Raw genomic sequence first — 19248 nt, forward strand, 5'->3', positions numbered from 1 at the left:
TATCTATCGGCCTCACTCTATCTATCGGCCTCACTCTATCTATCTATAGGCCTCACTCTATCTATCAATCAGCCTCACTCTATCTATCTATCTATCTATCTATCTATCTATCTATCTATCTATCTATCTATCTATCTATCTATCTATCTATCTATCTATCTATCTATCTATCTATCGGCCTCACTCTATCTATCTATCTATCTATCTATCTATCTATCTATCTATCTATCTATCTATCTATCTATCTATCTATCGGCCTCACTCTATCTATCTATCTATCTATCGGCCTCACTCTATCTATGTATCGCTCTCACTCTATCTATCTATCGCCCTCACTCTATCTATGTAACGCCCTCACTCTACCTATCTCTGTATCACCCTCACTCTATCTATCTATGTAACGCCCTCACTCTATCTATCTATCTATCTATCTATCTATCTATCTATCTATCTATCTATCTATCTATCTATCTATCTATCTATCTATCTATCTATGTATCGCCCTCACTCTATCTATCTATCTATGTATCACCCTCACTCTTTCTATCTATGTATCGCCTTCACTCTATCTATCGCCCTCCCTCTATCTATCTATCGCACTCACTCTATCAATCTATCGCATCACAACAGCATCACTCAGCACCACCACAGCATCACTCAGGGGCACCACAACATCACTAATGGGCACCACAACATCACTATGCGCTACCACAGCATCACTGAACACCACAGCATCACTCGTCGCCACCATAACATCACTCAGCGCCACCACAGCATCAATCTGTGCAATCATTCAACAACAACTGGTTCAAATATGTTCTCTCAATGTTTCAAGCTTTATTACAAATGTCACAAAAATATGTTAATATTTCACTTCTGTTCTTGGATATTCTTCATAATAAAATACAATGAACATAATCTTCACAAAAGTTATTTACAAAAGTTTAAGCTATTGCCATTATAAATTACAATAACTTTTTTAAAAGTATTAATTATTACAAACATTACAAGCCATTGTTATTTGTAATATCAGTCCATCTAAGTCATGTAAATACAACACATATTGCGTTACAAATGCTATAGGTGTCACATTTGCGAAAGTTAAAAGTATTGGCATTGTAAATGACAAAGCTATTAATTTCGCTATTTTCAAAACCAACACATAAATAAAAAATGTGTCATTTAAAATACCAATAGCTCAAACTTTCCTAATGCGAGACCTATTGCATTGCAAATGCTTGTTTCCTTAGACATTGTTCATTGAGTAAGTCTGTTATATTGTTTGATGATTTAATTGAATTTCTCTCCTAAGAATGATGGTGACTGCACTCTATATTTGAGATGGTTCACATGCGTTTGAAATTTAATAAAGATTTCAAACTTTCCCGAGTGTGTGGTCATTTACATTGAATAAAAGAAAAAGTTAGTTAGTGATATTTTTCACCATCAACTAGTTCAACTATTGATCCATCGACCAGAGGAAAGAACTTTTTGATCAGTGATAGGTTAGTTAGGAGTAAGAAATAACTAATCCTAAAATTGTGAAAATCATAAACTTTGACTCCAGTGGTTTACTCAATTGTGTGTGTTTATGGGCCCAGGTGTGTATATGTTAGTGGAGTATCTGTTGTTGGTACGCCGCTGGATCAACTGTACACTTATTTTTATGACGTATCATAAACTATATACATATCCAAGTGTAGAATAGTTGTTTATCCATGAACTTCATAAAAAACTTTGACCTAGTTATGGTATTGCATGATGAAATTTAATACTTCTAAGTTTTTACAATTTAAGGACGATCTCTCATGTCCAAGGAGAAAATGGAAATAGGATTATTTTTTAACCTACCTGTAAGCAATAGAAGGTGTTTGATCGATAGCTGCTAGGTAGACAAATATATTATTAAATTGTTTAATTTTTGAAGACCAGGAACTAAGGGGCCCATTAGGATGTCGGGGGGATCGCCACTGCCCGCATGGCGGTGGCGATCCGCCATACATCCTAGCCCACCCGCCACCCATTTCCCTCTGTCATATTAGTATGGCGGGCGGACCACGGCAGACGGGAAGACCGTCCGCCGCTTTTCCGCCCAGTCAATGACTTGACCGGCCGGAAAAGGGGTTCGTATGGTGGCGGTGTCTGCTAGACACCGCCATCCATATCAGGATGCAGGCGGGAGGGAGCCTTCAACGCCGCCACGGAAAGGCATGCGGTTTTTGAGTTTGGGGGCCCTTTGCGGGCCCCCAGGATGTTGGGGGGAACATGGGGGGTACCTATGGTACCCCCCTACATGTGCATGCACAACATGGGAAGCACCGCACGGTGTCTGCCACGTTGTGCAAGCAAATGCACGCGATGCATTTTTGGCATTGCGGCGGGCGGAGCACCGCACGGTGCCTGCCACGTTGTGCAAGCAAATGCACGCGATGCATTTTTGGCATTGCGGCATTGCTGAAAGCACCGCCCGCCACAATGTTAAAAATGTACGATGCGCCCACCAGAATGGCGGGCGAATCCTTATGTCACTCACAGGACCCCTGCACATATGGTGGGCGGTCCCTTTTACCGTGAGGATGGCGGGCGGGTGGGCGGACAAAGTCCGCCTGCCATCCTATTGATGCCCTAAGTATTCATAACATTTACACATACTACCACACATGAAGGTTAGGGAGAAATTAAGACTTTGATGACCATGACGGGAATGGAAACGTTTTCTCATGCATTATCGACGGGAAGGGGAATCTTTTGATAAATGATTAACTAAAGCTCCGCCAGCCAAGTGTTTAGCACATATTTTAGGATAGGAATTGATCATGAAGTAGATTCTGGTTCACCCTGGTTATTATAACTAAGTAGAAGTTCCTTGGGAAATTTGAAAAAATTTAAGCTTGAAAGAGCTGGAAAGATCAGATATTAATCCAAAGGCTTGTGAGGGGCAGACAGTGGATATAATTGTGTCTGGAAGGTGAAATAGTTTACAAGGACATGAAAATAACGAGCATTAAGTTGTATGAAGCTGAGAAGGGAGTTGATTTTTGAGTCGGAGAGATCAGTGGAAATTATGTATTGTTTTACACCCCAGGGCTTTGGAACCGATTCTACTTATTAGACAGGGTAGCTATAGAATAAACAGAACGCTAATTTCCAATAGTTTTTCCTGATATGTTATGGAAGCTCAGACAATTCGCCCAGAAGGTTAAACTGAAAGTTATACCTATAAAAAAGAAATAAAGAAATTGAGGATTGCCTATGAGTGTAAGAGTGGAGTTGGGGGGATATTCAGACAAACTAGTACAAAAGGACGTGGAATCTTTTTAGTGGGAGGCGTCATGAATCAATCAATCAATCAATCAATCAATCAGGGGGTTTATTTAGCGTGCTACTCACCTGTGATTGTCACAAGGCTCTGTGTGTGTGTGTGTGTGTGTGGGGGGGGGGGGGGGGGGGGGGTGGCTCCGGATCAGTCGAAGAGCCAAGTCTTGAGGTCCTTCCTGAACGTGTGCAGGGTCGGGGAGCGTCTGATGTTCACTGGGAGCTCGTTCCAGGTTTTGGCTGTGATGAGGGAAAAAGCTCTCCCGTTGGTTCTATTCCTGCGGATGCGGGGTACCTCTGCCAGGGCGAGGTCAGTGGAGCGGAGGTTCCTCTTCTGTACGTAGAAGGATACTCTCTTGTTGAGGTATTTGGGTCCGATGTTGTTTAGGGATTTGTAGGCGTGGGTGAGGAGTTTGAAGGTGACCCTCTTCTCGACGGGAGCCAGTGGAGGCCTTGTCGGTGATGGGTCATGTGCTCATGGCGTGGTGTCCCGAGGACGAGTCTGGCTGTGGTGTTCTGGATGGTCTGTAGTCTGTGCATAAGAGATTTTTTGATTCCGGCGTAGAGGGCGTTGCCGTAGTCCAGTCTGCTGGTACTGAGTGCGTGGGTGACTGTCCTTCTGCAGTCAGCGGGAATCCACTTGAAGGTCTTACGGAGGATGCGAAGGCAGTTGAAACTGGTGGAGGTGACGGCGTTGATCTGGTGCCTCATGGAGAGGGAGGAGTCAAGGATGATGCCGAGGTTTCGAGCGTGGTCTGTAGGGGTGTTTGGGCTCCCGAGGGTGGAGGGCCACCAGGTGTTGTCCCAGGCGGAGGTGCAGGGGCCGAGGATGAAGACCTCAGTCTTCTCTGAGTTGAGCTTCAGGCAGCTGTCCTTCATCCAGGCTGCTCTGTTCTTCTCATACCTTCCTGGAAACAGGGTCTGGTGTCTTCGGGATTCCTCTTGAGCGAGAGGATGAGCTGGGTGTCGTCAGCGTAGGATACAATGCTGAGCCCATGCTGTTGTTGTGATAACAAATAAGGGGACGATTGTTTGAAATTATGTGTTGAATTGAGAGCTCTCAAAGCCAATTTTACAATGGGTTGTCAAAATTTCAATCAATGAGTTACACTCCACACTTAAAAATGCATGCTCGTGCAGATCCATGCAAGCCTCTCTGACAGGTGCATTACCTGCTGAACCTTATATCTGTTCGAGTACTCTCAATTATGAATTAATGAAACACGGGATTCTTGTCCAGTTGATTTGAACGTTTTCCTTGATTACGCTACCTCTAGCCTTTTCTACTAAAACCACACCACATACTTCATAAAAGAAGTAAACATTGGCCCATACGTTCAGCGCCGGTAATGCACAACCACGTGCAATTTACTTTAAACATAGTTGTAGTCACTTGTCGTTATTCTGGGGTTTCGGCTTGTTTTAGGTGATTTTTTACGGGAGATTGGGCGTCTTTTCTTGAACGGCTCGAAAGCTGCACAGTGCGCATGCTCGAGCATCTTGTTTGGGTCGCCCGGGAACCAGCGGGAAGGAGCGCGGACACCGGGGAACTGATGTCAGTGAGTGGGTCCTGCGCTGGGGATCTATCCGCTTCCGGGGACCCGAGCAACTGCTGGAGACAGAGACTGTCGGCACACCGGCATCAGCCACCGTAAGACCGTCAGCCGGAGACCTATGCTCACATGCTTTGTATGTGGAAGAGTCCCTGACAATAGAGTACTGACTGGTGGTTGTGAAAGGTGCCTGCTTGGTGGAATTTGGGGATAGTGGGAGGAATACTATTAGAAAAGGCAAGGCATCTTTCCAGACTGCTTTGCCATTCTTCTTCTCAAGATCTGTTTTTAGAAAGCTGTGGCATGCTCTTTCTTACACGTCTTTGGGTTTATCATCGGACACAGATAAAGTAAATCCCAGAGAATGTTCAACTGTTGTCTGTTGCAGATATAACTATGATCCTGCTATTGTTTTACAATCCTTTTAAACATGTTTTATTCTATAGTGTTTTTGCTTCCACTCAAATACATATCTATTCCCACGCAATTTACTTGTAGTGCTTCACGTTACCTATCAACGATCCTTTAAAGTTAGACCTATTAGCGAGGCCAGTGCTTGTTATGGTGATGTGTGCAGGCATACAGTGTCTGTCCTTGTGCAGAGCAGCATCTGGACGTAGAGAGCTGTCCATGGGGTGTAGTTGAAGTGTCTTGTTTGGGGTATTGTGTTTTTCATGTTTGTATATATATTTTGTTTGGTGCTGTGCCTAGTTTCTGAAACTAGTCAGCATCACGAATAAGTTAAGGTGATGCTGATCTTCTTCAGATGTCTTTAAAAAACGTATGCCATTCGATGGGTCTAGCTTAAGCTTAAAAAACTGCACTATGATTTTTATCAATTTTTTCATTGATAAAATTAAGAATTGAGAAATAACACTAAGACAGTGACATGCAAGCGCAGCTTACACCTATATAGAGAGTATGTTGAGGTCTTTTTTCTTTTTTTCTTTTTTTAGTCCTCATATTACCACAGATAAGCACCGACCAGACTTTGAACGCCCCTTGTGTTCAATAACACTCATTAATTCAATCAGAATTACTGGGTTATATCTAATGATCACAACCTCCTAGCCTTACTGAATTGAGAGGATGTAATCATTGGACGGAAATATCTTATCATATATCTTTAACAAATCCCAAAACCTTCCTTTTCCATTCTCATTGTTACTTCTTCTGTCCAGTTCTTTAAAGAAAACCACAGATCTCTTCCCGTCCTGCCACTTAGGGGCCAGAACTTGGATCCAAAGCTTACATATGTATGTTCTTGTTAGCAAAATGTAATAAAAGATCAGATAGTGGCATTTTGCATGTGGATGAAATATATCCTTATCCTGCTGTATTACCTCCATATTAGTTCCCAAGGAATCAGAGATAGTCTTTTGTAGTAGATAGCTGGAGACCACAGATGTACCACAAGAGGTTTATTGCAGGAGAACAGCGTAAAGCAACCTCAACACAAGCTGGCCAGGCACAAACTGTCACCACCTAGAACACTAGGAGGAGGCAGAGCCATCTACATTCTGGAATGAGTGACACAGGTAAGAACTATGGTAGAGCATGGAAATAGAGGAAAGATAAATATACAACACATCTCCTCTCGTAGAAAAAGAAAACATAAGATGAAAGAAAACTTAACACAAAAAGGTAAAAATGTCATGGAAAGAAAACTTAACTCAAGACTAAAGGAGATTAGCGGAAATAATGATAAAAGTTGCAAACATCAGTTGTAATAAATAAAATTAGGCGTTGAAAGGGACACACGTCACCCCTCTAAAAGACCTAAACGCAACAGAAATCATTCAAATAAGAAGGAGGTCTATGGCACCTCTGAGGTCTGGAGGCAGGCAAAGAGGAACTGGGATCAGCAATTGGGTTGAGAACAGTAACAACGGGATCAGGAGCATCCCCTCCACCATCGCCCCTCACCAAGTCATTTACAGGAGCAGGCACCACAAGAGCCGGATCCGGATCCTGAGAGGGAATAAACATGAACCCTGAAGAGGAGAGATCCTGGGCAGGGACGGACGGAGAGGGAGCAGGACCAGGACAGACACCAGCTTTCTGATAGAGGGCAACCCTCCTTAAATTCCATTTTTCCCCATTTGAGAGGACAACATAGTGAGGATAGACCATTTTTACAAGAAAAGGACCACGGAATTTGGGCAAACCACCTGAAACACGACCAGACTTTACCTTGACAAGGTCACCTTTTGCGAGTTTACAAGAAACAACTTTAGCAGAAGACTTATCGCCTACAACAGGTTTGCGTGAAAGACCCTTAGAGGGCAGACTCACAGAACTCTTACTTGAAGCACACTTAGCAGGCAAAGCCACAGGACTCTTACGAGGAGACTTAAGGACCACTCTGGACACATCACCTAAGAGAGACTGACAGACCAAGTCCTTGAGCCAAGAGGGAATGAGTTTGGTGCTGGGAACCCTACCCCTCATCATCTCAAAAGGGGATCTGAGGTGAGAGCCGTGAAGGGTGGTACAATACGCATAGACCATTTCACTAACAAGGGAAGAGACAGAAGAACCACTGGAGAGGGCCATTTGAACGGTACCTTTCACCAATCTATTAAGGCGTTCACAAAGACCATTCCCCTGGGGGTTGTAGAGGGAAGTCCTATGGTGAGAAATACCACAATCAGACAAAAAGGCTTGCATTTCATGCGAGACCAACTGTGTGCCATTGTCAGTTATAAGAACGCTAGGAAAACCTTCCCTAAAAAACACAGAACTAAGATGTTTAATAGTAGTGACCGTAGTGATATCCTTAAGAAACTCCACAGACAACCACTTGGAATGGCAATCCACAATGACGACAGCAAACCTCTGGGAAAGAGGTATCTCAGCCATGGGACCTATGAAATCTAAACAGATGGTGTGCCACGGAATTTCAGGGAACTGCAGCACACCCATCTCAGATCCCACAGAAACCTTAAGTCTCTTCTCACCCACCTTGCAAGTATAACAGTCCTCAACCCAAGAGGAAACCATGGAGTCCACACCGGGCCACCAGAAGTTCAACTTGAGACGCTGTTGCGTCAGGGTTTGGCCAAGATGACCCTCATGGGCTAAAGAAATGAGTTTGGGTCTCAAATCAACAGGAGGCACAAATTTGTCGCCACACATTATAACGTTGTCATTGCAAACAGACAAATCATCAATGACCTTAAGGAAAGGGCGAACAGAAACATGGAGACAACTCTCCCTGCGAGAACCCAACTTTATCAACTGGATGACTTCCTGTAAGACGTTGTCCCTGGACATAGCTTCGACCCACTCAGACCGAGAAAAAGAGCCCTCAGTTAGTAGAAGAACATCATCAATCCAGGCAACATTCTCATCAAAACCCTCTAGACTGAATCCAACATCAGCACCAGACGGAACAGCCAACCTAGACAGGCAGTCAGCCTGGAAATTTCTCCACCCAGAGATGTGGGAAATGTCAAAATGGTATTCCTGGAGTTTGGAGGCCAACCTTGCCAACCTTGGAGAAACAAATGCCCCACCCCCGGGAGAAAGAATGCGGATAAGGGGTTTGTGGTCAGTCCTAAGATTGAATCGAGTGCCCCATAGATAAGGTCGAAAGTGGTGAGCACCCCACGCAGCAGCCAAAGCCTCTTTCTCGATAACAGAATAATTCTGTTCACATTTGGAAAGAGTGCGTGAGGCAAAAGCAACCGGCCTGTCGCCGTCCTTGTGAGACTGAAGCAAAACTGCACCAAGACCATGGGCGCTGGCATCTACCAACAGAGTGGAGGATTTGGCAGTATCAAAGGGTGCCAGCACCTTAGCATTGCAGATGGCTTCCTTGATCCCATTGAAACACACTTCCAGTTCAGGGCCCCAGGAAAATTTGCAACCCTTCTTCAACAAAGCCCTCAAAGGCAAGGTCTTCTCTGAGAATTTCTCCACAAACTTGGAGTAGTATTCGATTAAGCCCATGAATGACCGCAACTGGTCCTTGTCAGACGGACAAGGGGCTAGGCGTATTGCATCAAGAAGATTCTTCTTTGGTCTGACTCCATTGACTGAGATTTCATGTCCCAAGTACTCAATGTTCTCCACAAGAAAAGAACACTTCTCCTTACGTAATGTAAGGCCAGTGTCCCAGATTCTGTGTAAGACATTCCTAAGAACGAGGTTATGATCTGCCACGGAGTCTCCAAAGACCAAGATGTCATCTTGAAAGAACACCACGTTTTTGAGCCCCTTGAAAATTTCGCTGACCAACCTTTGGAAGACACTCGCTGCCGAAATCAACCCAAAGGGGAGACTAGTAAATTGGAAAATCCCCTCCGGGGTGATAAAGGCCGTAAGATGCTTCGAGGATTCATGGAGCTTAACCTGATGGTAGGCACTCTTCAGGTCGAGTTTGGAAAAATATCTAGCCCCCTGAAGAGTGGAAACCATCTCCGTAATGTTGGGTAAGGGAAAGGTGTCTGCAACGACACACTTGTTTAGGGACCTAAGGTCCACACAGAATCTCAATTTTCCGTCTGATTTTTTAGAAATCACGACGGGCGAAACCCATGCTGATGCTTCTGTGGGTTCAATTACCCCGGATTGGAGCATCTCTTCAATTAGGAGTTTCACCTCATTGCGGATAGAAATGGGAATCCTCCTTACACGATGTTGCACAGGCAAACTATCTTTCTTCAATTTTATAAGATGGGCATACCCCCGAAGCTCACCCAACTCCTCCCTGAACACAGACCCAAATTCAGAAAGAATAAACTCAATAGAGTCATCATCCACCACCATTATTTGATTCTTTGCCCTAGGATTGATAACAATGTAAAGGTCATATTGATGTACCCACCCTAGGATGGGAGGACCATCAACAGAAACCTAAACCTTCCCAAAGATAGACCTCTTCTCAAAGGTAATCTCAGATTCAAAGAAACCAAGGATTTCAATTTTCTGGCCATTGAAACCCTTAGGGGAAATATCACTGTGATGTAAATTCACCCCCTCCCAAAAGGCATCAAAGGTAGACTTAGGTATAATGGTATGACGAGAACCAGTGTCAACCATCAACAACACCTCGTGGGAGTCAATCTTGAAAATGGCTTTGGGTCTGGTTTGTCTTGGATCATCACAGATGACATCCACATCATCAATGACCAGAAGTCTATCGGGCTCAACTCCAGAATCATCAACGTAGTCATCAACAATATTCACTCTCTGTCTGGTTTTGGCCTTGCACATTTTGGAGAAGTGTCCAATTCTCCCGCACTTCAAACACTCTTTGTTAGAGGCAAAGCAAAACCTCGCGTCGGAAGAGTGACTACTACTGCCACACCTGTTGCAGACTTTGCTCACTGAGGTTTTCTTGGCAGAAGGTCTGGGTCTGTTTTTCACTACAGCAATATTGTCTCCAGAGCAGTGTTCACACTCCGCAACACCACCTTTGTCAGAAACCACAGAGACTTCTTGATGAGGAGAAGATTTGTGTGAATCTAGGACCTTCATGCATTTACTAGACTCCTCAATTACTTTGGCCAGATCAATAGCATCTTTCAAGGTCGGGTTCTTAGCAGCCCATAGCCTCTCTTGGATTTTTTTACTTGAGCACTGGACAACTAATTGGTCTCTTATGAGCTCGTCGTTCATAGGACCGAACTTGCACTTTATAGACAGCTCTCTAAGTCTGGCCACGAAATCATCTATTGTTTCTGAATCTTTTTGGCGTTGTGTATAGAATTTATAGTGGTTCATAATCAGATTCTCCTCCTTTGCGAATCTGATCTCCAAACGATCAACCGCTTCTTTAAATTCATCATGTCTTGTCCACTAGCTCCAAGTGTGATCGGTAGGAATCTAAAAACCCTTTGCCCTTCCTTGCCCAGAGTGCTCAAAAGGATAGCCTTTTTCCTTTTGGCTGAAAATTCCTGTCCATCCAGCGCTTCCAGGTAATTGTCAAACATTATATACCAGTCCTCCCAAGGTATGTCTGGGACCCCAGGCTTGGGTAAGAACTGAGGAGGTAAAGTAACTACAAATTGTTGTGCCATATTTACCAATTTGGCAGAGTCAAAAGTAAAGGAAAACAAAGATTTTGCACAACTGGTTAAATGTTAAATTACAGTAGTAGCATACCTCTTTTCATTCAAAAATGTCCAAAACGATGTTTGAGCGCTGCGACAGGAATAGGCAGGAGTTTAGATATGAAACGAGGAAAATCCGCGTTAAATCCGCGTTAGAGTGACTTAAGATGGCCGCCGATCGAAGTCGAGGCTTGGAAAGCAAACACTTGAAGTTAAAAATGGCCGCCGCTGAAAACGAGGCTAGGAATACACCCAAACGAGGCTTGGAACGCACAGGGGAGTGTGCGTAGTCAAAACAAAGCGAGGAAGCGTCTCCCAGGTAACGGCAGACAACAGCGTTGTCGGAGCGAGCCAGAGACGTCTCCTAGGCAACAATTGCGCTCGTGCTTCGCTCGCCGATCAGTCAACAATGACGTCAGCGCTGGTTGCGCTCGAGCTCCGCTCCCCGATCCAATCCCAAATTACTCACAATTACCCCAGATGGGCGTCTTCCTTCGGGATTGAACCGGACCAAGGAGAAATTGACGAAGCCAACATGCCGCAGGTTCGTTTCTTGTTGAGGGTGCTCCGCTGAAATCCGCTTTCTGGTACAAAATCTTGAAGGAATCAGGCATCAAGATGAGGTCTTCAAAGGTACTGGCCAGCAAATAAACGTCGCCAAAATTGTAGTAGATAGCTGGAGACCACAGATGTACCACAAGAGGTTTATTGCAGGAGAACAGCGTAAAGCAACCTCAACACAAGCTGGCCAGGCACAAACTGTCACCACCTAGAACACTAGGAGGAGGCAGAGCCATCTACATTCTGGAATGAGTGACACAGGTAAGAACTATGGTAGAGCATGGAAATAGAGGAAAGATAAATATACAACATCTTTCCCATTGCTGACCAATATTCTTACAATCTTGGGCGCGTGGCAAACAAGTGCATATCGTCTACCTCTCCACTGCCTCACTGCTTACATTTTGTGTCTCCACTTCCCCTTATCTTTGCCAGATTTTTTGGCGTACAGTAAATTCTACGCAGAGAAAAGAAATTATTCTTTCTTAGTGCAGTAGGTTTAACCACCGAATAAAGTGTAGAAAAAGATACTTGCCATAACTCAGCCAGCTTTGCCTCCGGCAAGTATCCATCCCACGCAGAGTATGGCGCTTTCATCTTGTCCTCCTCTGCCATCAGCAGATACTGGTACCAATGTGCCACCTTTTTCTTCCTTAACGTTGAGTCCTAAAGGTCTATTTCCATTTGTCCAGAGTTGGCTTCCGACCAATTTTGGCTTTTAAGCCAAGCATTTACTTGGCAGATTTTAAACATCCATCTTGTTATTCCAAAAGCTCCAGATTTACCTTTGCCCATCGTCCATCAACTGTTCCTATCTGATGACATCACTCTGTTTCAAAGGCTTCGCAAGACTATCAAGCAAACACTCTGGAGTTCCTGGGGAATCCCATATGGGGGACAACCTACTGTAATAGGCTTTTCCCAAAATTGATCTAACCTCATATCAGGTTCTTGTTGCTGCCTGCAAGCATTTCAATCTAATCTTTATAAAAAAATGTGGTGTCCCACATTTGTAAGAGAAGCCTTCTTCAGGCAGGCCAGCCAGCATAGCCCTGAACATAACTCCTATCAGGGACTCATCAGGACGTAGAAGAAGCATTCTGTTATTTTTTAATTGAAAGGCCCAGCAATAAAGTTGTAAGTCAGTGAGTTCTAGGCCTCCTACACCAGCTTTCCTCCTCAATTTCTTCCAAGAAAGGCGTATTTCTCTTCGTCCAGATAAAATATGTTATTCTCCCTTGCAGTTTCAAGAGCTCTTTTTTTCAAAGTGTAATGGGATGTTATAAAAAAAAAAAGTATGTTTGGGAAGGACAGACATTTTTAACCTAGTTAATTCGCCTGTATATAGAAAGTGGAAGGTTCTGCCATCTTTTTAATGTCTATCATATCTCCTTGCCAACTTTTTTGAGATTAACTGCTGTGATTTTCCCTATGTCTTTGGTTACTTTTTTATCCACAAATATCTAATTTCAGGAACACTTGTTATCTCTCCACCATTTTGGTTCCAGGTCATTATTTCCGTTTTCTCTTGAGTATGTTGATGCCTTCCTAAATTTTGTATAAAATTAGAAATCTGTCGCTTTACCCTTGGACACATTGAACTCATCAATCCTCAGCAAAAAAAGTGAGCTTTTGACTTTATCAGTTACTGTCTTAATATTCTTAACTCGGTAATATTTTGAGTGCAGTACAAACTATTTGTCTGTTTTACTACTGAACCTAAAACATTAGCTGAGTAAACTTGCGGGTTGGGGTAAAATATAGCCGATTATGAGTTGGACCCTAGGAATCCACTTAGAAATGAGGACTTACTGCGTAAATTGGTATTTCCAGCTCGTGTTGCTCCCAGAAATTCCCCTTTTCTCCCCTGTCTTTCACATGGATATTTCAGCTGCTCTCCTTTTGAATGTGAAGAGATCCATGGGGGTTCCTGCACAACTCATAATTTGTATGGTGGATAGTTACTACTGTTTCCAGCCCCATCAGAACTAAAAGGCCACGGTTAATGAGGGCCTAAGTAATAGAATGATATTTTGCTGTTGCATTCCCACTCAGCTACCAAAAGGCTTTGCTCTAAGCTATTAACATAAACATATGATTACCAGCATTTGGGAAGTTTGCCTCCTTAACGTTATATGTAACATTTCTTTCCTTTGTAAATCACTAATTTCCACATCTTCCAGGCTAATACCAAATTTGTATAATAAAGTACACAAAAAGCATTTTCAATCATTCTTAAAACATGTAACTGAATTGGTTTATGATTCCAACGTTTTCTCTTTTGATAGGCTGGTTGCAGTGAATATTCAGTGGCTTGAAACATTTTGTGGCCCACTTCGTTGCTGTATCAGTTGACTAGCAGGATGTCAGCAGCAGAAGAGGATACAGAGTTGAGGGACCTGCTTGTTCAAACTCTGGAAACCAGTGGAGTCCTGAATAAAATCAAGGTGAGCATTGAACCCTCGGGACACTGCATAATGACCTCTCGTTGTTACACTTGATCAAGAATAGGCAACAAAGCTGGGAGAGGGGGAGGAGATGGTTTGTGACCGACAATTGCATGATTACTGCACACCGCTGTTGGAAGGGGGTGGTCAAGAGAGGAAATTGTGTTACAAGTGTTCTTCAGTCATATCATGTGTAAGATGACTTAATGCCTTGCTTTAACAATATTTTCACTCGCTGAGCTCTTGACTTGTATGTTCTGTGCTGTTTATTAAAAATCAATACAATTAAAAAAAAAAAGAATATGCACCAAAGCCACAAGATAAACGTTTGGGCTTCAAAACCTATTACCTGTTCTGGAATGACACCTTGGTTTTCATAAGAGCGAGAATTCATGATAAGTACAATGAGATCCACTCTTGTATTATGGTGTTGCGATGGTGTTGATTCTTTGACAAATTACGCTCTGAATATTGAAACTCTGCAGTTGGATATTGCTCTCTGAAGAACTTTTTACTATCTTGAATATTTTACCATGCATACAGTGGCTGTTGTTTCGGAAATTTAATTGCATTGCTTCTTTTTCCAAAATTGCTTTTAGGCTTCGCCTAGACTGCGCATGCACTGCCTCTTTGAAAGTGGGCTTAGAGGCGGCCCATTGTTGCCATTGGTTGGCTTTGTCACTCTCATTATCTTGCTTTTTAATGATCAGTTGCCATAGGCTTTCTTTCTCTTTGTGTGTTTAACCCTCCCTTGGAGCATGGACACCACTTTGTGTCCTTCCATTGCTAATTTATTTATTTGTCTTTAAGCACTCTATGAAAGCGTGTCTTTTTTTTGACCTGTCTTCCTTTCAAACTTGCCGACCCTCGGCTGACCCTCTGCTTGCCCCCAGATCATCATTCCCACCCTCTGTCAGCTTTCCCCAAGCTCAAATACTACGTCCATTGCCTGTCGTCCTGACTTGCCCTCCCTCTGTGTTGTCTCCTCACCACCTTCCTTTGTGTTGCTGTCTGCCCCATTTCTTCCTACGTGTTGCCTCCCTTCCCTCACCCTGCAATAAACAAACACAAAGTGCTTTGATGTGTCAGTGCTGGCCGCATCATAGTGCTTTTTTCCCCACACTCTCCTTTCACTCCTAACTGCTCTCCCTCCATATGAATTCCCTGCTGACCCACCTCCCCACCAATGAAAAAACAAAATGCTATGACGCGACCACCACTGGCTGCGCCATATCATTTTTTCTTATCTTTCAACCATGCTGCACAGCAGCCAGACTGCTGTATGAAATAGGTTAAAATAATGACACTCAAAAGCACTTATGTAGGTGAGAGCAATTGCTTCGCCAAGGCGTGGTTATTTTTTGGTCACCTTTGGGCTTGATATTACGTTATTTTGGAATTCAGAAATGACGCTGTTGAAGAAGTTGTGCCTTGCTTCTACTGGCTCTCTCATTTGATAGCAGTCAGAAAAAAACATCTGAGGATTTTCACAATGCTGGATTGATAGACTGATGAAGAAATTAGGAGGAAGCACTATCAGGATTAGGATTGGATGAAGCGGCGGTAGATCTGGATAAGTGAGACTGTCGGGAGGGAGGGGAGATGGAGGAGAGTATATTGTCCTTTCCATAAATTTGAAGATCCTCTGATGTAGCTGTCTATAGGTCCTTGCAATGGTCCCTCTTAGCTGTCCCCTGTACAATGCCTCAGCCTTTCCCTGCTATCTCTCGCAAAGTTCTCAAGTGGCCCTTATAATTCCCAAAGGATTCCTTAGTATCTTTAATTTGCATAGGCTTCACTTCGTAAGTGCCTATATGCACAACAAGTTCCCTGTCTTTACCTTCTTTCAAAACCATCCCTGTTTGTACTTTATGTTAAGTGTGGGTGCAATATGAAATACGAATAGCATAAAAAAGCATACATTTGGTGCAGTGGCAGGATGACGGCGTTGCAGTGATATCTGAAATGTGGGATATTTGAGAAAATCCCTCATTTGTAAACCACAAGGAAGAGTACAGACCTGCAGTTTTTGATGAAGTAGTTCTACGTTGCTGGATAAATTAGTATTTGGTTTCACTTGCAAAGTTGTGTTCTTGTTTGACTCGCTTTGCATCTATACTAATTAGTCAGTGGAGACATTAGTAGGCTTTGAAAAGGGAGTCCGGTTTGTTTGTAGTATTTAATGCACAGTTCGCTGCTTCACCAGAGCTTTGATGTCGCTGTTTTTCCGAAAGAATCTGCGTGTATCCTTTTCAAAGAGCAGCTTAGAAATATCCTGAAATTTAGAGATGGCTTGAATCCATGCAACACTGATTGGAAGACGAAATCCGCTACGATGAATGAACAGGGTCTGTGCACATGTGGATTACAAGTAAAATGTAACGGCCCACATATTCTGTTGGATTGCTTGTGGTTCTTAGAAGAACGGAAAACATTTTTAAAACCCCCTTTTTATTGCCTATGAAATTATTAGTAGAGATCAAGCTCTTAGTTTATTGGTAAATATGAGATTTTTAAATGTGACATGTGCAATTGGGAGATTCTTAATTGCAATACAGGAGTCATTAAAGGAATTGGTTATATGATTTAAAATGGGCGGGGTGAAATGTGATCTTACCCATGTTTGGGTGTACTCTCGGCTCTTGATATTTATGGTGGATGTACAATTGTATACCCAAAGTATAAGTGATCTCTTCCCCTTGTTGATGATGAATTAGGTACCTCCTATGGTCTGGTAGAGTTCCCTTTGTTTATTTTATCAGAATTTTATTGCGTTTTATACTGTTTTATGGTTACAGTGTCTGTATAATTCATATTTTAATTGTATGTATTGTGCTACTTTCTTTTTATGGCTATATATGCCAAATAAAAAATATAATAAACATCAACAAAGAGCAGCATTTATAGATCTTTACTTTAACTGCCCTGGATACGCACTAAAACGAAATCACTTTGGAGGATGCTGTGCAGACCATCAACACTTCAAGTTTATACAGTTGAGGGCCACTGAAATTATGCGACAGACAGAACCTAACTATGCAATAAGAAAAGGCAGGTTATGTGGCATAATGCGCCACATTTTGAGCAAGTATTTCTGCATTATTTTATCTTTTTTCCTTTTACACGTTCACACTGCCTAGTCGAAGATTTAATCTCAGTACCAGTTTAACACGGAAATGCATCGCTGTTTTAAAAAAAAAACTTTTGATGCATTTGAGCTAGAAACAAAATGTTTTTTGTTTAAAACCCGTAAATCATGCATCATTTGATGGATTATGTAGCAAATGCTGCAAATCCTTGATGGATGTAAAACACCTTAGCTGCAAAATCGCATAACTCCAGTAGCCGTAACCATGAAACAGTCATTAGCCTTTCTGAGGTAATATAGGTCCAATCTAAAACTGTGGCATTCTTGGAAAGCTTTTTTGGATAGTTTTGTTTTGGAGGCTTTGTGTGGCATATAGATAGATATCAAATTATTTATGCAAAACTTGCGCACCTCCATACACATAACTTGTGCCTTCTCCATGCACTGCTTATACCCTTTTATATTATGTCACTTATACCACGTAAAGTAATAGTATTTACAGGAACAGTTGTGAAATTGCAAATCAAAGCTTTAGTAAGAACACAGTGCATGGTAGAGTGTCGAGTTATAGTTAATGTAGTGCGGCTACCCAGTTGAATACACTGTGTATGGAGGTGTGAGAGTTATAATAATTTGAAGGTGATGCGAAAATTATAAATAAAAGCTTAGAAATGTAATTATTTTTGGGTACTTTAACTTTTGTAGCTAAAGAATAAATACATTTATATAACTTTAAAAGTGAAGTGTACATTTTAAATTTAAGGTATGTCTATAACTAAAGAATTTCCAATGTTTGCATAGTATAAGTTTGGTTTTATAGAAAAAAAAGTTTTCTTACCAATACCAAGGGTTAATCTTTGTTTATTAATTGAATTTCAATGTTTTTGTTATTTTTTTATAAAAACGTTTTTGAAATTGTCCATTTTACTTTCATTGAGTGGCGTGTTAATAAGTGGAGTGTGCTACAGTGCAGAGGAGGAGAGTGTTGTAATGTGTACTGCCATACAGTATATTGTCGTAGAGTGAAGTGGCCTACAGTAGAATCGTGTGCATTGGAGTGGCGTAGACTGGAATAGCCTATGGCGGCTGTTGTGGAATGGCGCACAGCAGAATAGCATACAGTGGAATGTGTTAGAGTGGATTGGCGTATGTGGACTAGCGTACAGTGGAGTGGTATACAGTGCACTGTTCTAGAGTTGACTGCCGTAGATTTCAGTGAGGTACCATGAAGTAGAGTGGAATCATCTACAGTGGGGACTATCAAACAGAAGCGTGGAGGGGGTACAGTGGAATAGCATACAGTGTAGTGGCATTGAGAGGGGTAGACTGTAGTGGCATAAGTGGAATAACGTATAGTGGAGTAGCGTAAAGTGGAGTGATGTGCAGTAGCATACAGAGGAGTGGTGTAGAATAACGTTAAGTATTACGGGTTTGCAATGTAGTGATAGAATGGAATGGCATATAGTTGAAAAGTGTACAGTAGAGTGGCTTAGAATTGAGAGTAGTACAGTATAATAGGGTAGAGTGTAGTAGGGTAGGGGGAATTGGGAGTGGCATAAAATGGTAGGGGGCATTGTGAGTGGCATGAAATGGAGTGATGTACATGCAGTGTCATAGAATGCAGTGGCATTTAGTGTAGTGGCCTAGTCTGGATTGCTGCAGTCTGGAGTTGTTGTGCAGAGTAGAATAGCGTATAGAGTGGTGTGGAGTGGGTTAGCATAGAGTGGAGTTGTGTACAGTGAAATAGTGTAGAGTGTATTGGCGTGGAGTGCAGAAGCATGGAGTGGCATAGACTGGAGTGGTGTGTGGTGCAGTGGTGTACCCTGGAATGTGTTAGTGGAGTGGTGTGTAGTGTAGTGGCATACATTGAAGTCGGGTACAGTATAGTGGTATAGAGTGGAATAATGTTGAGTTTTACTGGCGTAGAGTGTATTGATGTGGAGTGGTATATAGTGAAATAGAGTGCAACAGCATACACTGTAGTGTGGTAGAGTGGATTGGCGTAGTATGTGTGAATAGTGTAAGTAGTTTTAAATATATAATTATTAGAATACTTAGTTATCAGGCCTCTATGATGAGTCAGACGTTGTCAAGGCGAGCACAAGCTATTTTTAGGTTTTACTATCTCGGTCTGGCTGGAAACTCCAGCTGACAAAGAACAGGTGTCCTTATAAATAAGAAAAGTGAAACAATAATAAAAATGCCTTTCAATCTTTCTAAATTTG

The 19248-nt window shown here is 42.5% G+C and overlaps 1 protein-coding gene across 4 annotated transcripts in view; it reads left to right on the forward strand.

Moving 5' to 3' along the window:
- Positions 1 to 4802: 4802 nt before the first annotated feature.
- The window catches only part of CEP43 (centrosomal protein 43), a 300006-nt gene continuing 285560 nt past the window's right edge, over positions 4803 to 19248 (forward strand). For all 4 annotated transcript variants that reach the window (XM_086926811.1, XM_086926812.1, XM_086926809.1 and 1 more), the window contains exons 1-2: positions 4803 to 4966; positions 13777 to 13935. In XM_086926811.1, the coding sequence (XP_086782937.1) occupies positions 13852 to 13935 (84 nt within the window). In that variant the 5' untranslated portion in view covers positions 4803 to 4966; positions 13777 to 13851. The remainder of the gene's footprint in view (positions 4967 to 13776; positions 13936 to 19248) is intronic.

Source organism: Lissotriton vulgaris, chromosome 6, assembly GCF_964263255.1.
Source record: "Lissotriton vulgaris chromosome 6, aLisVul1.2, whole genome shotgun sequence".
Classification (NCBI taxonomy): domain Eukaryota; kingdom Metazoa; phylum Chordata; class Amphibia; order Caudata; family Salamandridae; genus Lissotriton; species Lissotriton vulgaris.